We start from the raw sequence: 20,243 nt of genomic DNA, 5'->3' as shown, positions 1-20,243 counted from the left end.
CTCTAGATGATGGGGATATGCTTTTATTTTCTTGGTTTGGCTGGTCTTTGTTTTCTAATTCTTTGCATTGCACACCTGCTACTGTAAAATAAAAATCATTTAGAAAAAAGCCATCTTTTCAGTGAGAATGTCGTGTACCGCACTCTTAAAAGAGAAATCCACCCAGCTACACTTCCATGTCACTGTTTCTTATGTTATTTTTCTCAACAGAAATTTTCATCACCTAACAGATTCTATATTTTGCTTATTTATTTTTTCTTCCACCCACTAGCACGTAAACTCCATAAGGGCAGGACTTTTTATTTTGTTCTTTTTTCTCCAGCACCCTGAATGCTATCAAGCACATAGTAGGCACTCAGTAAATGTAAAATTAAATACGTGAATGAATAGCCAATGTCTATGTATATTGGGTTATTGAAGGAAAGTGGTAAGTTGCAGTCAGGTTTAAAAACCACTGTGCACACTATTAAAAGTTCCAACCAGGCCTATTTATATAACCAGTAGGTTTCTTTTATTTAAGACCGATCTATTTCCAGTATTCTCTTTTTTTTAATGGAACTAGTCTTAAGGAAATAGGGGGAGACAAAGGGCTGGATGGGATGGACTTTCTTCCTTGATGTACTTTTTCACCTGAGGCTTTTTCCACATTCCTGCATTCCCTCCTGAGTTACAAATGGAGTTTTTCCAATGCTGCTGTGGGGCTGCTACATGGAGAGTATATTGGAGGGAATACGTATATTAGGATTTCTTAGCAATTTTATTTTTCCTACCTTGTGCATTCTCAAGAGCCAGGATCAACAAACTACAGCCCTACCTGTTTTTATGTAGCCTGTGAGCTAAGAGTAGATTTATTCATTGGCAATTGATCTGATGATTGGGAACTCTGATTAACTGAAATGCTATACCCCCAACAAAAATAAATCCATTCTTCTTATATTTGACCAGTGTGTTAAAGAAAAAAATTATTTCAATATTTGTAAAAATGGTAAGGAAGACTTTATTTAGGACTGTTGTGATGGGCATAAAGATTATCACAGGTATGGGAGAAATATTGGGTTCAACTCCAGATACAGCAAGAACAAGTGGAGGTTTATAGCCAAAGAGGTTGGAGAGTCAGTGGATGGGAAATTACTAAGAGGAGACATCTTGCTAAAGGACTTACTGAGAGGATTCTTACTGAAGGCAAGCCAGGGTGATCAGATATCACCTGGGGGTTGTTGGAAGAGATCCCCCAGATATCACCTGGGGGATGTTGACTCAGATATTGTGGGTGAGAGCACTCTATCAGAATTGACTTAGGAAGATTCTTGCTAAAAAACAATGCAGGGACAGGCATTGAAGGCTAAAGTGGAAGCCCCTGGGGAAGAGGGCTCATAGGAGCCTGACTGAGGGTTTGGTGGAGAGCATGTAAGAGTATTAGAAAAAATTATACCCAATTGTTTTTGTCAATAAAAACTTGTATTTGTATCCTTTCATTATATAAGTACCTACACCGTATTGTGGATCTTGCCTCTTGGCCTGTAAAGCCTAAAGTATTTGCAGTCTGGCACTTGGCAAGTTTCTTGACTTCTGCTTTAGAGTTTTATTACTCCTCTCATGCATTTTAACAGCCTTATATTTAAACAAAGTTTTCTGTTGATAGGAGGCCCCTGTGCTCATTGTTTGGGGAGTGCTGCCTACAGGTAGAAAGAGCTTATCTCATTTAGCCCACATGGTTTTCCAGTTTTTTTTTTTCCTGGGTGTTTTCAGCTAGACTCCCAGAATGTCTGCCTGCCTGTCTTTTTCTGACCACTCCCTCCCTACCTTGTCCCATTCATGAACTTAGGAACACCTTCACTATTGGTATCTTGGTTCTCTGGGGCCATTTACACCTAACTGGAGGATCTGCTTACTCTGTGCCTGGACTTCCTACCTACAAAACTGTGACCTAATAAACAGGTATGGATTTATGTAGCTCAGTGGTAACTTGTTACGCAGCAATAGAAAATGAGGCCAGGCTCGGTGGCTCATGCCTGTAATTCTAGCACTTTGGCAGGCTGAAGCAGGCAGATCATGAGGTGAGGAGTTCGCGGCCAGCCTGGCCAACATGGTGAAACCCCATCTTTATTAGAAATACAAAAATTAGCTGGGCGTGGTGGCACACATCTGTAATCCCAGCTACCCGGGAGGCTGAGGCAGGAGAATCGCTTGAATTCGGGAGGTGGAGTTTGCAGTGAGCTGAGATGGTGCCACTGCACTCCAGCCTGGGTAACGAGCAAGACTCCATCTCAAAACAAAATGGAACAAAACACACCAGAATACAGATCTTTGCAAGATTATCTCACTTTAAATAATTTTCCCCTTGTCTGTCCTTTAAATTTCCACCACTTTTTTTTTTTTTCTTTTTTACAGCAGAGTTCAGAAATGTTTCCTGTAATCATCTTACTTTTCAGCAACATTGAAACTCTGTATTCCCTTGGGATCCATTATGTATCCCTCTTGTGGCACTTAACACTTAGTGTACACATGCGTAATATTAGTCTTTGAGGTCTCTTTTTGTATCTCTGCTGTCACTCCCAGCACACACTAGTTACCCAAATATATTCTGAAATAATGAGTAATAGGTCTGACATCAAGAATTTTGGCTGAAAAAAGTCAGAGACTCAAATCCTACCAGAACCACAGGATGGATGGTCCCAGTAGAAAGCTTTCAATTAGATTAAAATGCCAAATAAAGTTGCTTTTATTATATTCATAAATATTAAGTGTCCAGTGTTCTTTGTGATATACAGACAACTTAAAAAATAGGCTGTCTTTTCTCATGAAGCTAATGTGTTCGTAAGATAAGATGAAGTGTTATTTAGTAAACAGTTTTTCATTTTTAGTCATTTTTGAAAGATACCTGGTATGGCATTACAAACGCTTCAATTTTTCTTAACCAGATGCTATTTAATTTCATGAAAACTTATAGTTTAATGCTAAGGCAGAAAAATAGGTTATTTTCTTTTTATTTATAATACTGCTAAATAAAGAATTGAACATAGTAAGAAAAAATCAGGACTTCTTTATTTATTTTAAAATGTCAGATCTTTGATAAGAATGCCCGGAAACTTGAATGATTATATATTGAATTATTTTAGGAGTTAGGGGTAACCATGAGCCCAGGTTGGAATCTGTTGTCTCTGTAGTTATTAATGGCAACATTTTTTATCCTCAAGTGTATTTGATGATAAATTATATTTTGACCCTATAGTAGTATGCCACCTGTTGATGGGTTTGACTTGCTATCTCATTTTGAATAATTGTTAACCTTGCAGAGACTGAAGCTAGAAGTACTATTTTAGATGGTTTGGGAAGGCAGAATATACTGAACTTTCCCCTATTCACCAGATTTGTAGGAAAGATACTAAAACCAAGTGACAGAAATACCTACCCATTTTAATGTCTGTTTGGAAACTTGAAGAATCATTTTTCTCTATTATGGAATTTGGAAGTTTTAATAGAATGTGTCCAGATATGCTTCTTTTTCATCAGTTTCCCTGGCCCGTAGTTAGTCTTACAAGTCTGTCTTCAAATGAAAGATATTTCCTTTTCAGTCTTTTTTTTGTTCATGTACATATTTACATTTATACATTACTTTTTTTTTGTTGTGGGGAAACATACATGTTTATCATTTTAACTATTTGCAAATGTACAATTTAGTGCCATTAAAGACATTTGCCTGTGGTGTAAACATCATGATCTATACCCAGAATATTTTCATAATTGCTGATATGGTTTGGCCATGTTCCCACTCAAATCTCATCTTTAATTGCAGCTCCCATAATTCCCATGTGCTATGGGAGGGACCCAGTGGGAGATAGTTAAATCATGAGCTGTTTCCTCCATACTGTTCTCATGGTAGTGAGTAAGTCGGACGAGATCTGATGATTTTATGAGGGGTTTCCCATTTCGCTTGGCTTTCATTCTCTCTTGCCTGCTGCCATGTTTAACGTGCCTTTCACTTTCTGCCATGATTGTGAGGCCTACCCAGCCAAGTGGAACTGTGAGTTCCTGAAACCTCTTTCCTTTATAAATTGCCCAGTCTCAGATGTATCTTTATCATCAGCATGGAAACAAACTAAAACAATTCCCAACATAAACTCTGTGCCGATTAAATAATATCTCCCCAATCTCTCTGTAATCTATATGCTGCTTTCTATGGAGGCATTCCTTTTTTGTTTCTTTAATTATTGCCATTCTTCTCCTTTTTACTCTCAGGAGACTTCTATTACCTGCTTATACTGTAGGTGTCTTCATGATTTGCTTCCCAGTAGTGGCTTTTGTTTATCTACTGAATTAAGAGAGTCAAATTATATTTTCCCCCAATTTTTAATTTTCTTTGCTGTTACTCAGTCTTCTTAGGTTGACTCATTTCTCTCTGTCTGCTTTTGTATTTCTGTACAGTTACCTTATATCTCCTCTGATAGCCCCATGTCCTTAGAAGCAGACTTCTGGGTTGTTCCTGTGTTTTTTCTGGCCTCTAGATCCCTGAAGTAGCCATGGTTTTCTCTGCCTCCCATGGTCCTCTTCACATTTAGATTAACGCCTTACGGCTCTTAGAGCGCTGTTAGCCTGTGAGTTGTGTGAAGCTCAGGGGTGGCCCTAGCACCCTGAAGCCTGGTGCTGTAGGCGCCAGCAGAGCTCATCTGGGGAGTTAAATGATGTCACATTTCCACCGCCTAAGATTTTGAGTCAGTTAATTCAGGCGGTGCCACGGCTTTGGATGTGCAGCCAGATTTGAGAACCAATGCTCTGCACCAAGGGTTGGCAAACTCCTGTTGTCTAGGCCTGGCTAGTAGCTATTTTAGGTGTACAGTCTCTGCTGCAGCTACACAACTCTATACATGTGAACGCAGCCATAAAACAATTCACAGATGAGTGAATGTGGCTGGGCTCCAATAAAACCTGGTTTATAAAAACAGTTTACAGGCTACAGTTTGCTGACTCCTGCTCTAAACAAATCAGCACCATTATCCCCATCTATGGATTCTGACACGGAAAGTCAGAGCAGGGATCACTTGTCACTTAACAGGTTATACTCATGTCAGGCAGCATGGATTCAGATCCAGGCACCCTGATATCCGGCACCCCAAGCTCTGGCTTCACTCGCCATACTTTGCCTTTTGATTTCCAGGCACCTGGCAGCTGTACTTCAACTTTGTATCAAGTGGGTCTGGCAGGCCATGCAATGTTGTCACTTCAGAGAGTTTCTTGGTTAAATAAATTGGAGAAATATTAAACAGCACAAATTTGAGCAAGTATCTTCAATTTAGAATGGTTTGATTTGGCAGGTAAGTGCATGCTGAATGCATTTGGCCGAAGAGCTTTTTGGAGAGGCTGTCTTCAAACTCTTATCCTACTCTGTGGCTCTTTTGTTGGTGAAAATAGTATAACGTTTCCAACTTTAAATGGGTGCAGTGTGCTATCATCCTGCTTTGTCATTAGATTCCACTTATACTGTTATTTAGACCAAGGGTCACCAACCTCCGGGGTGTACCAGTCCATGGCCTGTTGGGAACAGGGACTGAACAGCAGGAGGTGAGTGGCAGGTGAGCAGGTGTTACTGGCTTAGCTCTACCTCCCTCTGTGCGTTTGAATTCTCATAGGAGTGCAAATCCTATTATGAATTGCCCAAGGAAAGGATCTAGGTTGTGGGCTCCTTCTGAGAACCTAATGCCTTTGAAACCATCCCCCCTTCCCCATGGAAAGACAGGGAAAAATTGTCTTCCATGAAACCAATCCCTTGTGCTAAAAAGGTTGGGGACCACTGATTTAGGATATATTGCTTCAATTTTAATTTTACTCACTTAAAAATACTTATCTAAATAGTACCTGTAAACTGTAGGTTTGAATTAGTTTATTTTGCCATGTTAGTGAAAACATGTTAGCAACATGTTCATGAACCCCTAGAGGTGTGAGTAACAGTTGGGAGAGACTGGTGTGGTGCAACAGATGCTGTTGACTTTGATGGGAAAGAGCATAGTAGTCCAGCCTGGTTGATATTCAACCAGTAGATGCTGCTGATGAAAACATCCAGTATCAGCTTTATTATTCCCTAGCTGTGAGGTCCAGTTGCCTGGATCTCAGAAAGTAGCTTTAAGTGCTTCACCACACATTCTCATATAGATTTACAAAAGCCTTGTGTTGTCTCTTAGAAAGGCCTGAGATGATATACAGATGAGGCATTAAGTAACTGAGAGTTTAAGAACTTGTCCAAAGTCCTGAAGCCAAATCCTGGTGTTAACATTCAAATTCAGGTATTTTGTATTCCAGAGTCTGCCTTCTGTGATTACTATTAAATACTCAGTAATTATTGAGGGAGGGCAGAGACTAGAAAAATGACCCTAAATACAAAATGGGTTAGAGTTGCCAGCCAGGCCACTGAACACATCTTCATGCCCTGCAGGTTCCCCTGCCTCTCTTTCTTTGAGTTGTTGGAGCAGGATGACTATGCACTTTAAGAATTGTTGTGGTCAGGGACATCTGACTGTTTTACAGAGGAGCTGGGACTTTAGCTTTGGTTGACATATGAAGTTTTCCTGTTTTACGCAGATACCTTTGTGATTAAAAGTAATAATTCTGTTAAATGAAAGGTGGTTAAGCTTTTTCTGTGAGTTGTAGCTTTCCCTGTACGATGGGGGAAAAATGGGCTGGAAACCAAACCTTCCATGAATCACTTAGGATCCAGAGAGGACATATAAAAAAGGATGGAGACTCTGCTTTTAGGAAATGACCCCTTTATGGCCCCCCTAAGTGGGTATACAGTGAGCCGCCTCTGTTTACTTTTTCTCCTTTCCTTTCAAAATTCTGTTGAAAACAATAGAAGAAACATAAAAATATGAAAAGACTCATAACAGGGCTGAAAAATGAGAAAGTTGCTCTAGAGGCCCCGGAAGCATTGAGGACGCTGTGGAATAAATAAAGCAGATGGGATCATATTGATGGTGAAACTCCACAGCAAAGGAACTTACAACCCAATAGAGACAGAAGTGGGAATACCTAGAAAAATGGAGTTTCTTAACAGTATCCTGGATGATTCCCAAGAACTGAAACCATAGGGGGCGGCAACAAAAGTGGCTAATGAGAGCGCCGGCCAGGAATTAATAACCTGAAACAGCTGCTCCAGTTCTGCTCATTCTGGCTCTGAGGGGATGGTGGTCCAGTTTGCTTCTGCGACAAAGCCATTTAGCTTAGTTTTAAATAATCTGGGAGGTTTGCCAAGGCAGAATATAGTGGGCGACTGTGTAGCAGGAGGGAGAAGCTGTCGCAAGTGCCGGGTATCTTTTGTGTCTCCATCTCCAAGGATATGAGGTTTCCGAGTCGAGGCAGTTTTGTTCTATTCATTCACCATTATTTTCATGTGTGCTAAAGAAACCCTCTGCAGCAACTAATAGTGAGCATTCCAGCCCCACTTTGGTAAATAGGAGCCAGCAACCAAGAAAGATCATCAGATGTTTGAGAAGAAATCAACAGAATGAGAGGCCACCAAACCAGTCCTATGAAGCCACTGGGGAAAAAAAGTTAACACAGGAAAATTCTAATTTATAGTCTCAGATCCCAAGAGCAGAGCAACTGATAAAGTAAAACAAAAACAAAAACAAAGACACATCTCATGGGAAAGAGAGAGCAAAGGAGTCCTCACAGTTAAGTGAGGGATTATAATGTTAAAAAGCGCTGGTATGGGCCAGGTGTGGTGGTTGAAGCCTGTAATCACAGCACTTTAGGAGGCCAAGGTGGGTGGATCACTTGAGGCCAGGAGTTTGAGACCAGCCTGGCCAACATGGTGAAACCCTGTCAGGCATAATGAATGGCCCATGCCCAGGATCCCAACTACTTGGGAGGCTGAGGCAGGAGAATCTTTTGAATCCAGGAGGCGGAGGTTGCAGTGAGCTGAGATGGCATCACTGCACTCCACCGTGGGTGACAGAGCGAGACCCTGTCTTACAAAAAATAGTGCTGCTGCAGGTGTGAGGTCAGTAGGTGGGCTGAAGGGAGAAATGGAAATGACTGAGGACTTAAGAAAATTAGTGGTCTGGAAAATTAAGCAGAGGATATACTCCCAAAATTTAAGGCAGAAGGATTAAGATGAAAATTCTGAAGCAGAATTAAGAAATGTGAAGGTTGGAACTAAGAGATGGAATATCCAACTAAGAAGGAATATCCAACTAACTATATATCCAAATAAGGAATATCCAAATAATAAACAATTCTTTGATTCAAAGATGCACCAACTGTCAGATGCCTATTTCCAAACAACTTTTCAGTGAGGAAGCCAGAGACGTCATTATTCTTAGGAGCTGATTTCTCTCAACAGGTATGTATTTTTTTCCCACCTCATGAAATGCCGCTTCCTTAGCGCCAGTATCACCCCCAGCCTTCTCATCCTGAATCACTTAACCATTTGTGTTCTGCTTAGTATCATTTTAATGCAAAGCTGTTTATACTTTTTTTTTTTTTTTTTTTTGAAACAGGGTCTCATTCTATTGCCCAGGCTGGAGTGAAGTAGTAACCTCACTGCAACCTCCACCTCGCAGGCTCAAGCGATTATCTTGTCTCAGCCTCCTGAGTAGCTGGAATTAGAGGTGGCTGCCACCACGCCCAGCTGATTTTTGTATTTTTAGTAGAGACAGGGTTTCACCATGTCGGTCAGGCTGGTTTCGAACTCCTGACCTCAAGTGATCCGCCTGCCTCGGCCTCCAAAGTGCTTGGAGTATAGCTGTGAGCCACGGCACCTGGCCTGCATACATGTTTTATTTGAAACTAATTTCAAACTCACAGGAATATTAAAAGAATAATGGGTAGAATCTCTGTATATTTTTTACCCAGATTTACCTGATTTTCCTGTTGCTAGCATTTTGCTGCTTTATTATTCTTTTTTCATTTTATATATGCATGGTAAATATATTTAAAATCATTTTAGAGTATGTTGACTGCATCTTAATTGCACAGTTTTTCATAAAAGTGATCCTGACTTTTTCTTTAGCATCTTTAGGTTGTGATAATTTGGATGTCTGTGTTAGGTTTTGCATTTTTTTAAACTTGGTTAATTTAACAAGCTTTAAAAAATGTGATCATGCATCGTTGGAGGTTTAACTGTATTTCGGATAAGTTAGCTGGCAGCTTACCAGAGTTGTGAGCTACTTGAATGATAGTTCTCCATGACACACGAGTGAATCCCTCCAGCCTCTCCTAAATGTCAAATTCCAAGAGATTTGATATTTCTCTGCCTTTAATTACGCTGACTGTCATAGCATATGCAATCTTCTATTACGCGACTGTTTATTTCAGTGCTGCATCATAGTGAAATCTTAATGTATAAACATTAAGCCATAATTAAGGATCCAGACTTAAAATTCAACCATAGTTTGTGTGTGTGCCAACAGTGACAACCACTGATAAATGCTTAACTTCCTCCTTTTCCTCATAGCTGGAAGATTCTTTTGCTATCAGTTTTAAGACGATTTTAAGTTTAGAAGGTCTAACATGTAGAAAAAGTAGCTTAGGACACTTATTGCAGTATGAAGAGAAGAAAGACTACTAGACATACTCTGGTAGAATGTTTGATTTTCATAAAGAATCCCACAAGTCTTAGAAGAAGGAATAAGGCTGGGACTGAAATTTATATTTCTGATCTGTCCAACTGGATGCCAGTAAATTATAGGTGCTATGTCATTATGTCCTCAGGGAAGGATCTTTGAACACAGAAACTGAAACCCAGTTTTATTTTTTATTTTATTCATTCATTGCGCAGATGTCGTGGGACCTGGTCTGTTGGTTTTCCTGGGAAGCATTCCAGTGTGGAGCTAGGCATCTAAGATGTGTACTAGGGGGAATTACTATGAAAAATCAAGAGAGAGAAAACAGAAGCAGGCACAAGAAGCCTTCAGGTGGGAATTGCAGGTCTAGCACCTGTGAAAGGAGAGTGGAAGGGAAGGTCTGAGACTGCCTTACAGCTGTGAGAAAGGTTTGGCCAGTGCTTTGGGAAGCTCTGGTATTGATGGCCCACCGGAAGTCTACTGGATAGAAATGCAGAGCCCCACTAACACTGCTGCGCTGAGTTGTGGTCTAGACCCGGCCTGCAAAGTGCGTGGCCTCTGCTTGAAAATCGAAACGGAGGCAGGTCCTCTAGACATCTGTGGCTGGGGGCCCTCAGCTAACTGCCCTCCTGCCCCAAGGCCTCTCTCGGCAAGACAGATGAGTAGGGTCATGTGGTTGCAACAGTCACTCATACCTGACATTGTTGGAATGCTAACTCTGCCATTTAGTCTGCATGTGAACCTGAGCAAGTTAGCTAACTTCTTTTGTCTTGCAAATTGTTGTTAAGTGTTTTGAAGAAAATAGTAATATTTACATCATGGGCTTTGTTTTGTTTTGTTTGAGACAGGGTCTTGGTCTGTTGCTCAGGCTAGAGTGCAGTGGCAAAATCATAGCTCACTGCAGCCTCGACCTCCTGGGCTTGAGGGATCCTCCTCACTCAGCCCTCCAAGGATCTAGGACTACAGGCTCACACCACCATCCCTGGCTATTGTCTTTACTTTTTTAGAGTTGGAGTCTCACTGTGTTGCCGAGGCTGGTCTCTAACTCCCGGGCTCAAGCAATGCTCCTGCCTCAGCCTCCCAAATTTCTGAGATTACAGGTGTGAGCCACCAAACTCGATTATATCATAGGGGTCTGGTGAAAAGTGATTGAGTGTATCACAATCTGATCACTCAGATATTCACCATTATGGGTTTTTTATGGGGATGCAATTGTGGTCAAATGGAAAAAGATTTCTATACTTTATGCAGTTTATCTTGTTGTGGGAGAAATGGTAGATACACAAATGCCTGAACAGAGTGATTTCAAATAATGAGAAGTGTTAAAACTAGGTGAGTAGAGTGAAGGCAAAACATTTCTTGACACAAAAGAGCTGTAGCATACCATCAGAATTATTTTCTGCAGAAATGAATGAATGAGTCAGTGCATCCAAAGGAGGACACATTGCTGAACAAAGTATCTAACTGTGCTTATGACAAAATGTATGTAATCACTGATGCTATGTGGAATTAAATGTAATTTTAATGTAAAGAATAATCAGATGGAGAATTTTGAGATTCAGTAGATACTCTCATTTTTTGCTAGAAAGAATTTATTTTAGAAAATAGCATTTGATTTGCATTTATCTGAAAACAGAATAAGCTGAGACAGAGTAAAATAGGAAATGGCAATCTTTTTCTGTAAAAGATCAGTTAGTAAATATTTAGGTTTTACAGGCCAGAATGTCTGTTGCCACAACTCAATTCTGCTGGCCTAGCACGTCCTCAATATTCGGTGACTCCTGGCCCTATTAAAATTATTGTAGGAGATGTCTTCTGAAAGGGAAAATTTAGGGAAAAGCCTTTGTACAAGGCTGTTTTGCTCTGTAAAACTTTCACAAGAACTTACAAATAAATGAGAAAAAAAAAAAAAACAGCCATTGACAATATGTAAACGAATGGGCATGGTTGTTCTCAGCTAATTTTTAAGGGCATCGAAATTTGAATTTCAAACAATTTTCATGTGTCACGGGGTACAGTTGTTCTGATTTTCTTTCATGCGTTTAAAAATTTAAACACTGTTCTTAGAGGTCTTAGGCTTTAAAGAAAACCAGTGGCTGGTTGGGTTTGTTGTTTTCTGAACTAGAACTTTGAAGAACATTGGGAGTCAGCCACCAGTTTTCCTTAGTGGGGTAAAAGAAGGAAAGCACTAAAAATTCGTTTTTGATGAGTTGCCATTCCTGGTTTTTGCTTATCACAGGTGGCCCAAAAAATTTAGAATCTAGCCAACTTTTTCTTATCTCTTTCTTATACTTGATAAAGAATGTTGTAGCAATAACACATATTATTATACATGCTAAATCTAACATAGTATCAATTTATATTAGTACAGTTTGTAAAATGGCAAATCAGAAATGTCAAGGAGTGGAAACTTTTTTTGTTGCTTTGAGACAGGGTTGTGCTTTGTCACCCAGGCTGGAAGGCAGTGGCCAGATCATAGCCCACTGTAAACTGAAACTCCTGGGCTCAAGTGATCCTCCTGCCTTGGCCTTCCAAAGTACTGGGATTACAGGTGTACCAGGGCCTCAGGGAGTGGAAATTTTAAATATGTAAATATATGCCTTGATCTTTCTGTGTGAACACCTAAAGTGCTTCCTCTCCCTGTGTCGTACAAGCCTCCATCTTTCTGGTATTTCATTTTGTAGATAGACAAAAGAATTCCATAAAATCCTCTACTACTGGAACCAACATAAGTATCCAGCAATTCGCTTTTACAGACAGTAATGCAATGAATAATTTTGTTGTATAAGTATGTAATTGTATAATATGTAATATGTAATATATTTTGTGCAAGTGCAAGTTGGTCTGTAGAGTAAATTTTCAGAAGAGGAATAAATGGATGAAATAGTATATATGTGTTTGTACTTTTACCCTCTGTAGTGATTGTTTTGATTTGTTTTGTTTTGTTTTTTAGAGATGGGGTCTTGCTATATATCACCCACGCTGATCTTGAACTTCTGGGCTGAAGCAATCCTCCTACCTTCACCTCCTGAGTAGCTGGGACTACAGGAGTTAAGATGCCAGGCCCAGCTGATTGTACTGATTTATAGCAAAATATGAGTGGCTCTCTCCCTCAGAATATAAAATGTGTGATCACATTTTACCCCCACTGTGAAAAGTTATTTGTGGCATCTTGTTTTAATTTGTATTTCCCTCAGGACTGAGATTGTCATACCTTCATTTGATTGAGATCCATTGGTGTTTATTTTTTCTGAACTATCTGTTGAAGGATTTTGCCTTTTTTTTCCTTAAATTATACTTTAAGTTCTAGGATTCATGTGTAGAAAGTGCAGGATTGTTACATAGGTATACTCGTGCCATGGTGCTTTGCTGTACCCATCAACACGTCATCTATATTAGGTATTTCTCCTAATGCTATCCCTTCCTACATCCCACCCCCAAGAGGCCCCAGTGTGTGATACTCCCCTCCATATGTCCATGTTGTTCTTATTGTTCAACACCCACTTACGTGTAAGAACATATGGTGTTTGGTTTTCTGTTCCTGTGTTACTTTGCTGAGAATGATGGTTTCTAGCTTCATCCATGTTTCTGCAAAGGACATGAAATCATCCTTTTTTATGGCTGCATAGTATTCCATGGTGTATATGTAACACATTTTCTTTATCCAGTTTATCATTGATGGGCATTTGGGTCCAAGTCTTTGCTATTGTGAACAGTATTGCAATAAACATACATGCATGTGTCTTTATAGTAGAATGATTTATAATCCTTTGGGTATATCCCCAATAATGGGATTGTTGGGTCAAATGGTATTTCTGGTTATAGATCTATGAGGAAACGCCACACTGTCTTCCATAATGGTTGAACTAATTTACACTCCCACCAACAGTGTAAAAGCATGTCTATTTCTCCACATCCTCTCGAGCATCTGTTGTTTCTTGACTTTGTCATGATCGCCATTCTAACTGGCGTGAGATGGTATCTCATTGTGGTTTTGATTTGCATTTCTCTAATGATGTGATGATGAGCTTTTTCTCGTATGTTTGTTAACCACATCTACTGGGGAGTTTTTTTTCTTCTTAATTTTTTTTTTAAAAGAGTTCTTTGTATATATATATTTTAAAGACTTCTTTGTATGTTTGGAAAATTAGCCCTTTGCCTTTAATAGGAGTTAAAAATACTGGTTGTTTATCTTTTAACATTGCTTATGGATATAAAAAATCAAATAGTAATTTAAAAAATGTACTACATTTTTAAATGTATTTGCTCTTTATCTTAGTTCTGGGAAATCTTTAGCTATTATGGGTTGTGAATCTGGTTGTCTTCATCCTTTTGTCTCTTTCTGAGGCTCATCTCTGCCTTCATCTTCACGGAGCCTTGAACTTTATCTTCTCTTCTTCCATTTTAAGACCCTTGCATTGGATTTAGGGCCTCTCCTAACTCAGGATGCTCTCATCTTAGAACCTTAAATTACAACCACAAACACTTTTTCTTTTTTTTTTTAGACAGAGTCTCACTCTGTCGCTCAGGGTTTAGTGTGGTGGCACGATTTTTGCTCACTGCAACCTCTGCTTCCCTGGTTCAAGCTATTCTCCGGCCTCAGCCTTTCCAGTAGCTGAGACTGCAGGCACCCACAGCCACGCGCGGCTAATTTTTTTGTAATTTTAGTAGAGATGGGGTTTCACCCTGTTAGCCGGGATGGTCTCCATCTCCTGACCTCATGATCCACCCGCCTTGGCCTCCCAAAGTGCTAGGATTACAGGTGTGAGCCAATTTGCCCGAGCCAAGTGCTCATTTTGTAAACAAGGTCACATTCACAGCTCACATTCAGGTCACATTTACAGGTTCTGGGTAGATGTCTTTCAAACCACTTCAACCATGCAACCCTCTACAATAATCCTATGCGATTGTTTATCTGATTTTTCCCTAAAATGGTTGATGCCACAAATTATATAATTCTAACATATTTGATCTGAATATTTAATACTCTTGAAATTGATTTTCAAATTCCTCAAAAGGATAATTATTTTGTGCCTTCTGCCATACAAGGTATGAGTGTTGTTAACAGTTTTCAGTGATTCACTCCATTCTGGGATTTGCAGTAGCAAATAACTGAGAACTTCTAATACTACTTAATTTTCATTTTTTTCTGCTTCATAAACTTTTGATTTTTTTGAAAAACCATGTCCATAGTAAGTCTCACTCCTGTTCTCATATTCCAGCATGAGCGATATACCGAACTAAAACTTGGTACTCTGTTAAATGGTAGCGATGGACGTCAAAGACTTCCTTCTGGTGTTTAAATTCAAGAGGCGAGAGCTTCAAGTAGCGTTCCTAAGAATTGTCTATAGATCATGTGTGGTAACGTCATTAGTATAGAACAGAAATGGATGTATATAAGCTTTATGACTTCAGTCAAGTTTTATATTTTTCATTTAGTTACCTCCTAGAAAGTTTGAAATTTCAAAGATGTCAGCAAAAATATTGATTATGAATGAGTTTTAGGTTTATAATGATACATGATACTATGCATTTGCTAGTTCCAAAGTCCCCATTTCAAAATTGAGTATAAAAGCTGTCTGCAGAGTAGATTTATTCGTACTGATCCTGTTTTCTTGCACAAAATCCTTAAACACATCAAATAATGTGTAGACTGAATATATTAACTTGAGGTTGTAAACTGTATTTTTAAGGTTACAGTTATAACTTTTTAAGTGTGATGAAATGTCTTCCTTTTTACTTTCCTCAATAAAATCTATCATTTCTCATACTAAAGCTTTTATGACTGAGCAAATGACAGTCCTTCGGCTGAAGCATTCCTGAATTGCAGTGAGTGTGATTCAGTCCCTACCTTGGCCGTTCTTTATAAGCTACTTCATGTTTGGGTTTCATTCTTTACTCAGACACAGGACGCTCATGTCACTGAGCTTGGTAGTTTGTGTAGTTTTAATTTCCCTGTTCTTTGGTTTAATTTCTTAATCACCATGAAGTCTGACAGCTTTACTCATTAAAGCATAATTATTAAATATAGAAAATTAAAACTAGCTGGAAGGGACCTCGGTAATCACTAACTTTTTTTTTTTTTGTCTTAAAGATGAAGTTGAAGTCCACCTAGAAAAGTGAAGTGACTGTCACACAAACTGAATCATTTATTTCTTGAGGGGTTGCAGCTAAAACCCTAGACTCTGAATGCAGCACTGTTGCTTTTTGCCCTACTTTTAGTGCCTGTTAAGTTCCTCATGTCAGTCACTGTATAAACACTGAAATAAAAATTTCGATAAATAAATGTGACTCTTTAATTTCAAAGCATAAATTATTCTTCACTTGCTTTTATTTCTAAGATATACTCAAAAATAACCTCAACCTCAAGCTGTACTTAACAATTAAGGTTCTTATATTTATTACCAGGAGGAAAAATACTTAGAAAATAAGTCTTATTCTAGAGTCTTATTTCAAAAGATATTGCAGGATTATAAAAAATAAAAGATAAATTGGCCTGGTATGGTGGCCCACACCTGTAATTCCAGGACTTTGGGAGGCCGAGGTGGGTGGATCAGCTGAGGTCAGGAGTTCCAAGACCAGCCTGGCCAACATGATGAAACCCCGTCTCTACTAAAAATACAAAATTTAGCTGGGTGTGGTGATGGGCACACAACTTCTTGGAGGCTGAGGCATGAGAATTGCTTGAACCTGGGAGATGAAGGTTGCAGTGAGCCGAGATCGCACCACTGTACTCCATCCAGAGGGAAACTCTGTCTCAAAACAACAACAACAACAACAACAACAACAAAAACCAGAAAGAATAAAAGATAAATTCATAGAAACCTCATCACTAAAGTAGAGAGCATTTTGATATGTTTTCTTCCCAGTTATTATTTTTGACTATGCAATGACTCTTTTCAAACAATGATATCAGTTTTGGTGTTTGCTTTTTTTTTGAGATGGAGTCTCACTCTGTTGCCTAGGCTATAGTGCAGTGGTGCTATCTTGACTCACTGCAACCTCCGCCTCTCGGGCTCAGGCAGTTCTTCTGCCAACACCCCCAAGTAGCTGGCACGAGAGGTGCGAATCTTGCTTTAGTAACTAACAAACAGCTTTGAGGGGTGGGGTGGGGACAGAATATAATCCAGTAATATATACTTGGATTGTAAGATACATCTGGACTTCAGAAAACTTGTTTTTTTTAAAAATTATTTATTTCAGTAGGTTTTGGGAAAACAGGTGGTGTTTAGTTAATGAATAAGTTTTTTAGTGGTGATTTCTGAGACTTGATGCAGCTATCACTGCACCCAGTGTGTAGTCTTTTATCCCTCACCCGTCTCCCATCTTTTCCTTAAAGTCCATTGTATCATTCTTATGCTTCTGCATCTCACAGCTTAGCTCCCACTTGTGAGTGAGAACATACAATGTTTGTGTTTCCATTCCTGAGTTGCTTCAGAAAACATTTAAATGAAGGAGGGTGTGTGTCTCAGAACCAAGGAAACAATTTGAATCTTAATGGATACTCATTGAGTATGTCATGTTAAATTACAAATAATATTCAGCGTTATCGAAATAATATCTAGAAGATAACTATTTCTTTATAAAGTATTTTACAAGATCATAGGTTATACATTTTTCTGTTAAATTTCCAGTTTTAAAATGAGTTTTCAACTTGTATAATTTGATTAATAATATAAACATACACGGTTTCATATTCTTTACACTTATGTTGAACTTAGAGCTATTATATATTGACTTTTGTCTCATATTCTTTTAAAGTTTTGATTATGTGGATGGAAATAATTTAGATGTGACAAGATGCATGAATAAACTACTTTATATAGTTGGTTTCTCAGAGAAAGGGAAAGACACTCGCTTTTTGTCAGTCAGCTCAAACATTCTAGCTTATAAATGCTGTCTTAGATTAACTCATAGGTTTAAACATAATAAGCTAAATTACTTTGATATTGGTAATATATATTATGCAACTTACGGTTTTTGTTTGTTTGTTTGGTATTTTTTAGGATTCTGAGTAACAATAAGATATCCGAGCTGAAGAATGGCTCATTTTCTGGGTTAAGTCTCCTTGAAAGATTGTGAGTATTCTTTAATTATCATCTCATTATTATTTTGTTTATTGCATTTTCATGGTAAACCTATTACTAAACTCCCAAGTATTCATAACAAAAATTGAGTTTTTCCGACATTTTTTAATGAAAAAATTTAAGAATTTATTTTGAAAAACAGGTAATTATCTAAATTCTGTAAAGGGCCAGAAAGTAAGTAAATTGGGTTTTCACAGCTGGCCACAAGTGACTCACCTCTGCCATTGAAGTGTGATTGAAGCCTTAGATAATAAGCCAATGAGTATTGCATAAGACAATACTTAGGAATAATAAATGAATTGATGTGGATGTCTGCCAGTAAATCTTTACTTATACCAGAGGTCATGGACCATACTTTGTTGACCTTAAAGTATGCTAGCTTAAAGCATAGATGCTGTGTTGAAATTCTGTATCCTGAAATATGTGTGCTATGTTAGGTGGTTCTTGCATTGTTATAGAGAAATATCTGATACTGAGTAATCTGCCAAGAAGAGAGATTTAATTGGGTTACAGTTCTGCAGGCTGTACGGGAAGCATGGTGCTGGCATCTGCTCTGCGTCTAAGGAGGCCCTAGGAAGCTTACAGTCACGGTGGAAGGCCAAGTTTGCATGTCACATGGCGAAAACAGCAGCAGGAGTGGGATGTCAAGGGGAAAAACACTTGTATAAACTTTGATATTTTATTCAGGTGTGTTTGAATGTGATATGTATATATATGTATTTTTTTTTTCTTAGCAATTAGGTCTAGTTTTGCTTGTGGTATGTTACAGGTAGTATTCATGTTTTTGGTTAGGTGAATTTCAGACCATGGACATTTAAGTGACTTGTATTCTGAATGCTCTTCCAGAGTCACGTTTCAAATTCCCCTGTAACTCATGTATTTAGGATAAAATTTCAAAATACATAAGGGAACTACACTGTGAAACCATCTCCATTTCTGTGGAATAACAAACTGTCCTCATTTCTCTTAATTCTCTTTGCTCAGCTTCACTTTCTCCACTTCTCTACATGGCCTTTTCTTGACCCTTTCACCTAGAGGCTTCTCCTGTGATTGAACTCCCGAAGGACTTCAGTGCTTAGGTTCCTGATATGTAAATATATATGATCTAGACTTCTTTATTTATTTATTTTTTTTGAGGTGGAGTCTCGCTCTGTTGCCCAGGGTGGAGTGCAGTGGCATGATCTTGGCTCACTGTAACCTCTGCCTCCCGGGTTCAAGCGATTCTTCTGCTTCAGCTTCCAGCAATTCTTCTGCCTCAGCTTCCTGAGTAGCTGGGATTACAGGCACGTGCCAGCATGCCTGGCTAATTTTTGTATTTTTAGTAAAGACGGGGTTTTACCATGTTGGTCAGGCTGGTCTTGAGCTCCAGACCTTGTGATCTGCCTGCCTCCTAAAATGCTGGGATTGTGGGCGTGAGCCACCGTGCCCAGCTAGAGTTCTTCTTTCATTTAGATCAGATATCTTTAAGTTAGGTTATATACATGCATGTATAGATATATACAGAAACACACAGGAATATTTAAAAATGTGCTTGGCACCGTAGGACTTTATTTCAATATTCCTATCGTGGTCTGTGTTGTCCATGTGCTTTAGACTATGCTGATCACACCCTTGGCTCTAGGCCTGCCTAAGCTAAGGACGGTCCTTCATACACATTCCATGGTTCAGGAATGGACATTTGGGATTATCAGGAAAGCAGACATAAAGCCTTGGAGAACCTGCCAACGCATGACTGCCTTACATTATTGTGTGCGACTGTACATTCCTAATATATTTTTTATTCCTTGCAAAGAAAAGTTATTGGGGTGACAGATACCCTTTGCATGTAATGCACTGTCAGGCATTTATTATGTGCTTAGTTGATAATGAAAGGAATTAGTGTGGTCTTTCCTTTCCAGAAGAAAGATGGCAGGCACTCCTAGGTTATAAATAGTGTCTGTTGTGTTTAGAAACACATTTTATTTTTGGCACCTAGGATTGATGTGGCTGTTCATGTACACCGTAAAAAGTATAGACAGCACAGCTAATGTTCTGTGCTGTGGTGTGAATTACTACTCTTTTTGCATCTATTTCTTAATTTCCCTTGTCTTTGACCTTATTTTCAGCCATTTAAAGCTAATAAATCTCTGTACATGTTGGAAACCAATTAAATAGCCATTTTGGGTGATACTGAGGTGCTGTGATTGTTTTTAGCCAGGGTTTTGTTTATTCCTGAATCCCAGAATCCTTCCCCACTCCTTTGTGGGACCAGAGAGATAACCTTGAAAGACTATTTAATTAGTGGGGGCGTCAGTGTGAAAGCCCAATATTGACCCTGTGACCTGGACCTCTTGTGTTGGAGAACGTCTCTGCCTACACTGGGCCTAAGCTCAGTGTATCTGAAGTTCACACATGTTAAGGTACAGACCTGAGTCTTGGCCTCAGTCCAGCAGTGTGGGGGAGGCCATGCCTGCCCAGGTGGGACCTGCCTTCTGTACTATGTTTGTCATAGAGCAGCCCACTTTAGAAAGAAAGAAAAAGTAATGAAAGGACTGGGCTCTTCTTTTCCCCTGTTTATACTTTTTGATTTTATTTTATAAAGAAGTAGCTGGGATTACCG

At 39.0% G+C, this 20,243-nt stretch overlaps 1 protein-coding gene across 1 annotated transcript in view; it reads left to right on the top strand.

The window, feature by feature from the left end:
• ADGRA3 (adhesion G protein-coupled receptor A3) overlaps positions 1 to 20,243 on the top strand; it is a 128,653-nt gene that overhangs the window by 23,945 nt on the left and 84,465 nt on the right. Inside the window, exon 2 of the mRNA XM_039468361.2 lies at positions 17,564 to 17,635. Coding sequence (XP_039324295.1) covers positions 17,564 to 17,635 — 72 coding nt within the window. The remainder of the gene's footprint in view (positions 1 to 17,563; positions 17,636 to 20,243) is intronic.

Source organism: Saimiri boliviensis, chromosome 3, assembly GCF_048565385.1.
Source record: "Saimiri boliviensis isolate mSaiBol1 chromosome 3, mSaiBol1.pri, whole genome shotgun sequence".
NCBI lineage: Eukaryota > Metazoa > Chordata > Mammalia > Primates > Cebidae > Saimiri > Saimiri boliviensis.
This window is presented reverse-complemented; position numbering and strand designations above follow the sequence as displayed.